Source organism: Dipodomys ordii, unplaced genomic scaffold (genome assembly GCF_000151885.1).
Source record: "Dipodomys ordii isolate 6190 unplaced genomic scaffold, Dord_2.0 Scaffold7, whole genome shotgun sequence".
Lineage (NCBI taxonomy): Eukaryota > Metazoa > Chordata > Mammalia > Rodentia > Heteromyidae > Dipodomys > Dipodomys ordii.
This window is the reverse complement of record NW_012267223.1, coordinates 1,963,653-1,969,755: the sequence shown is the minus strand read 5'-3', so window position 1 is coordinate 1,969,755 and position 6,103 is coordinate 1,963,653. Positions and strand designations below refer to the sequence as shown.

The window sequence follows — 6,103 nt, the reverse complement described above, 5'->3', positions numbered from 1 at the left end:
TTTTTTGGGTCTTGTTGTGGGGCCTGAACTCTGGGCCTGGGCGCTGTCCCTCAGCTCTTCAGCTCAAGGCTAGCACTCTACCACTTGAGCCATAGCGCCACTTCTGGCTTTTTTCTTTTTGCTTTATGTGGTGCTGAGGAATCAAACCCAGGGCCTCAGGCATGCAAGGCAAGCACTCTACCGCTGAGCCACCTTCCCAGCCCCTCAATAAACTTTCTTTTCAAGTTTAACATATATATTGAGCACCGATCACAGGTGCAGCTCAAGTGTCTGTTCACAGCAGATCTCTCCCCATCAGCTTCCCGCAGTCCCGCCCAGGTATAATCTCCCCAAGGTAACCACCATCTCCATAGCTGTCACTCTACATTTGTGTTGCCTGTGATAGTCTGTAACTGGGATTACATGTGGACAGGCTTCTCCCTCTCCCCATGGAGGTCCTGCGGGCAGGGCCTTGTCTGGCAGCTGTCCTTGGAGCAGCCTTGCGTTTGGTCCTTGCAGCATTTGCTCGTGCCTGTCACACCTGTGCAGTCAGCCTGCCAGAAACCTTCCCAACCTTCCCTCAGCCTTCTGCTATCTCCCTCTAGGTGACCGGGTTGCATACTGCAAGGCAGCCAATAAGCGGGTCATGGATGTGATCCATTCAGCCCGGACCCGTCAGCAGATGCTGCATGCTCAGACCTTCCATGGTGACTCTCTGCTGACCCAGGAGGAGGCCGCAGCTGCCGGGGATCGGAGGCCAGCGCCTGACACCTGGATTTACCCATTGATCCAGATGAAGCCCTTTGAGATCCAGATCGATGAGATCGTCACCGAGACCCTGTTGACTGAAGCCGAGCGAGGCTCCAGGGTCTTCCTCACCACCGGCTACTTCAATCTGACCCAGGCCTACATGGACCTGGTCTTGGGCACACGGGCTGAATACCAGATTCTGCTGGCCTCCCCAGAGGTGAATGGCTTCTTTGGGGCCAAGGGCGTAGCTGGTGCCATCCCAGCGGCCTACGTGCACATTGAGCGGCAGTTCTACAGCGAGGTGTGCGGCCTGGGGCAGCAGGAGCGGGTCCAGCTGCAGGAGTACTGGCGCAGGGGCTGGACATTTCATGCCAAAGGTATGAGGCAGCTGGCCAGAGGACTGCCCCAGCACGGCCACAGCTCCCAGGGCCCACACTCCTGGCTTCCTTGCGGGGCGTGTGTGTGATTGTGCACTCGAGCACACGTGCCTCCCACACCTGGCGTCCTTGCGGGGCGTGTGTGTGATTGTGCACTCGAGCACACGTGCCTCCCACACCTGGCGTCCTTGCAGGGCGTGTGTGTGATTGTGCACTCGAGCACACGTGCCTCCCACTCCTGGCGTCCTTGCAGGGCGTGTGGGTGATTGTGCACTCGAGCACACGTGCCTCCCACACCTGTGGAGCCCTTTGGTTTTCGCTAGGACATGGCCCTAGGACCTCATGTATAGGCAGCGGTGAGAGCTCTTTGTTCAGTGGATTTAGCTGTGTAAAGTCTTTCTTATGCACCAGAAACTTACAAACTAAAATGGTTTGGGTGGCTTCTCAAAAAATGTGCTTCTGCCTTGGCACTGGTGGCTCATGCCTCAGTCCTACCTCCTCAGGAGGCCAAGATCTGAGGATCACTGTTTGAGGCTACATCCGGCAGAAAATTCCATGAGACTTACCTCCAGTTAACCACAAAAAGCCAGAAAAGTGGAGCTGTGTCTCAAGTGGTAAGAGTGTTAACTCGAGTGAAAGAGTTCAGGGACAGCACCTAAGATCCTAAGTTGAAGCCCCAGGATACCTGGGACACACCCATATACACACAGACAGACAGACAGACGCACACACACAATATATGAGTTATAAAATCATAGTTACTTGGGATTACGATATATATATCATGTATAGCAATATTTTACATATACATGAGATTTGCATGCATATGTTATATACTTAGAACTATGTATACACATATACATGTGTATATATATTATGGTTATAAACACATATATAATTATTGCTCAGTCCTTAATAGAAGTCCTGTATGCTTTTTCCTGGTGTGATACTGGGGATGGAGTCCAGAGCCTTCTAATACTAAGCTACACTCCCTAGCCAAGACGAGGCACATTCTCAGACACCGCTTTTGAGACGTGGATGAAGTGCACTTGAAGCCTTGTGCTGAGTACTGGCCTGCCTTACGGCTCTTGGCTGTGCATGCTCACCTCTGGCGCTGTGAGCACACAGACCGTGCTCAGAGCCTGCCAGACACTGCAACTGCATCCCAACAGGCCAGCAGCCTCTGGGAGAGGTGTGAAGCTGTGCAGTCTGCGGCTCCTCTGGATTCTCTAAGGGTAGTCCCAAGGCCTGTTGTGCTAGCTGCCACGGACCACATGTCTGTGTTGCTGGGAGTCAGGGCGTCTTGAATTGTCAGGAGGAACTCTTATCCCCCACCATCCCTGCTCCAAACCTGTGTCCAGTGGGACTATACTAGACCCAGGCCACTCTGGAGCCAGCTCTAGCTTTTTGTGTGAACGTAACCTGGCACTTCAATGACTTATGTGCTGGGGATGAGACCCTTGGCTTTGTCCATGCTACTAGGGAAGTGCTGTGACACTGCCCTGCTACATTCCAGACCCATCCTGTTTTGTGTGTTTTTTTCTTTTTTTAAATTGGTTGTGGGGCTTGGAACTTGGTTTGGGTGCTGTCCTTGCTCTTTTGCTCAAGGTTAGCACTCTACCATTCTGAGCCACAGCCACTTCTGTTTTTGAGTGGTTCATTGGAGATAAGAGTCTCACAGGGACTTCTCTGCCTGGGCTGGCTTTGAACCACTATCCTCTGATTGTAGCCTCCTGAGCAGTTGGGGTTATAGCGGTGAGCCACCCTTGTATGGCCCTGTTCATATTTTTAAAGACAGAGTTTCAGGCTACACTCTGGTGGCTCACACCTATAATCCTAGTATTCAGATGGTTGAGATCTTAGGTTTGTGGTTCTAAAGCCAGCCTGGGCAGTCAAATTGAGAGATTATTTTCAGTTAGCAACAAAAAAAACCCAGAAGTGCCTCAAGTGGTAGAGTACCAGCCTTGAGTCTAAGATCCAGTAGTGGGGTGAGGGGTACGGGCAGGCTTTCACTGTGTAGCCAGGCTGGCCTAGAATTTGCTCTAGCACAGAATGGCCACAGATTTGCCATCATCCAGCTGAAGTTTCCTGAGCACTGGGATTAGAAGCATTCTGTATTTTGCCTAGATAATCTGGTATTTAAAAAATGTGGAAATGGTATCTTGTACCTGTAATCCCAGCTCCTTAGTAGGCAGAGATAGGAAGATCATGGTTGGAGGCCAACACAGGCCAAGAGTTAGTGAAGCGTTTATCTTCTAGACCAAACTGGCCATTGTGGTATGTGTCTGTAATCCTAGCTATGTGGGAAGTGTAGGTAGCAGGATCACGGTCTGAGACTTAACTGGGCTAGAGTGAGTACTACTAAAAGGAAGTGGGCCCGTGAGCTGGTGGCCACGCCTTGTCATCCTAGCTACTCAGGACGCTGAGATCTGAGGATTGCAGTTCACATCCAGCCCGGGCAGGAAAGCCCATGAGACTCTCATCTACAGTCATTAGAAAACCGGAATCGGCACTGTGGCTCAAAGTGGTAGAGTGCTAACCTTGAGCAAAAAGAGCTCAGGGACAGCACCCAGGCCCTGAGTTCAAGCCCTATAGCCGACCAAACAAAAAAAGAAAAAAGCAGATGGATTGGAAGTATGGCTCAAATGGTAGAGCATCTGCCTGATGCCTCCTCTTAAGAGCTGCAGTTTCATCTTGGGATGATGCAGCTGCTTCTGGCCCATCTGGCAGGCTCCACGTGCGTGTGACTCCGGACCGGCGGCCTTGTGGTGTGGAAGGCTACTGCCTCTCACTGCGGGGCTCATCTAAGCTGTCATGGGCTGAAGCAGATATGTGGTCAGGTGTGTGAGGGCAGTAGGTTGGGCTGGGGTGTGTGCATAGTATTTCCAGGCTGGCCCTGTCACTTCTGGGAATGGTAGCAGTGCCTGGGTGGGGTAGAGCAGGAAGAGCTGAGCAGCAGAGAGAAACTTTGAGCTTTGGAGAGGCAACACAGACCCTGAGCAAGCGGCACGCCGGGTGGCTGGCCAGTTCTTCCTGGGGCCCTCCTGCAGGTGGGGCAGCCCCAGACCTGCCCAGCAGGTCTCGCTCTGAAGCTCTGCCCATAAAGGTGTGGTGACTCCCCACCATGTGGCCTTCTGCAGTGCACCTGGCCTCTTCTAGCTGTGTGGTTCTTGTTGCTCGCTGCCTCCCACCTGCCTTGGCTTGGCCTGGAGAAAGGGTGGGTCCTGCCACCTGGCAGCACTGGGCCAATGGGTGGGGGTCAGGAGGGGGACACACCGAGAATCTGTAGCTGGGTCCCAGAGTGCCTGTGAATTTGTGTGGGAGAGGGAACGCGAAGGCAGGGGCGTTTGCAGCTAGTTGGATGCTGGGTGCGATTCTTGCCTCAAGTCAGGAATCAGAGGTGCTCTGTTGAGCTAAGAGGCCAGGGCCTTCCCTGCTTGGTGGCTGCAATCCACAGTGGGGTCTTAAGTTATGATCTCTTGTGGCTGAGCCTGCATAGGGGAGGAACAGGCCAGCAGCTGATATAGTAGTTGGGATTGGGAGGGTTGATGGAACGGACTACTTCCTGCCAGACCCATGCAAGATGCAAGCTGTGGGCCTAGTGGGGCCCCAGAAAAGTCCCATAATGGCTGTGCAGCCAGCACCCTGATGCCCTTTCCCACACTCTTGCAGGACAGGTTGTGGCTGATCGTGGGTCCCCTGCTCCTGAAGCCCCCGGGCAGAGGAGAGTGAGCCAGGACACTGCTTCAAATTTCCAAAATCCTAACAGCATCCCATCTCGCCAGGGTGCTGACAGCAAGAGTCTTGGAAGATTATGAGTTGAGCTTCTGGGTGGCCCTGGGAGGGTGGCTTTGGTTTGGTCCCTGCCCTCGGAAAGCCCACATGCAAGGTGGGAGATAGCATCACCAAACAGGTGATAGCTGCTGGCAGTAAATTCAAATGCTGCAGTCTAGTATTATCTGTCAAACATTGCTGGGCAAAATAGGAGAATCAAACATTCTAGGCCACCTTGAGACCCTGGTCAGAAAACAAAACCAAGCCTACCCCGTTGCTGGCGTTGCGTAGCGAGCAGTTGCTGGAAAGACTCTGTGTGACTCTACTTGCTGGGCAGTGTTTATTCTGCCCAGCAGCCTGAGTCGAGGGAGGCATTACCTCACTCGTATTCTTTGCTGGTTTCCTAATAGACATCAATTTGCATAGTAGATTTTAATAGATTGGGCTGTTTGAAAAACCAGAGTTGGCTTCCGCTATTTGAAGGGATGCTCTGGAGACTAATTTTGCAATGTGGGTTATATGCTTAGTTTTTGAGACTTTTGCAAAGACTGCCTTCTCTGTGAGCGTGATGTGGTGTAGAGGTTACCAGACACGGGATCTAGATAGTACCAGTTCAGATTTACCTGGGATGTGGCAGGGACCTGGTTCAGCTCCCTTCCTGTAGATGCGGGCAGGGCAGTGTCTTGTCTAGAGAAAGTGGCAGCGGGTGGCCTGGTGTTTTAAAATGGGCAGCAGTGCCTAGCGGAAGCCCCTTGGAGGATCAGCTCTGTGAACAGGTGGTAGAGAGTCTTGGACCCCTTGGTTCACTGTCTGTCTTGTTAACCTGGGCACATGCTTCTTGACTTACAGTGTTCTGATGAACCCACTGTAAGTTGAAGAAGAAGGGGTATGTTGCAAATGGGTTTCATCCAACCTCCTGACCATCCTAGCTTAGCTACACAATGTATAGTGTGCTGGTGGTTGTCCGCTTCCTCACAGAGCTGCCTCACTGTACTGTGTGGCATTGCGTGAGGGTTCGACTCGACATTGCTAGCCAGGAAGAGATCCGAATTCAAAACTTGAAGTATGAGCCGGGCGCTGGTGGCTCACACCTGTAATCCTAGCTACTCAGGAGGCTGAGATCTGAGGATCGCGGTTCAAAGCCAGCCCGGGCAGGAGAGACTGTGAGACTCCTATCTCCAATAAACCACCAGAAAACCGGAAGTGGCGCTGTAGCTCAAGTG

The 6,103-nt window shown here is 52.4% G+C and overlaps 1 protein-coding gene across 1 annotated transcript in view; it reads left to right on the top strand.

Moving 5' to 3' along the window:
• Positions 1-6,103, top strand: part of Pgs1 (phosphatidylglycerophosphate synthase 1) — a 47,172-nt gene that overhangs the window by 25,370 nt on the left and 15,699 nt on the right. The window contains exon 4 of the mRNA XM_013036366.1: positions 585-1,106. Within this exon, the coding sequence (XP_012891820.1) occupies positions 585-1,106 (522 nt within the window). The remainder of the gene's footprint in view (positions 1-584; positions 1,107-6,103) is intronic.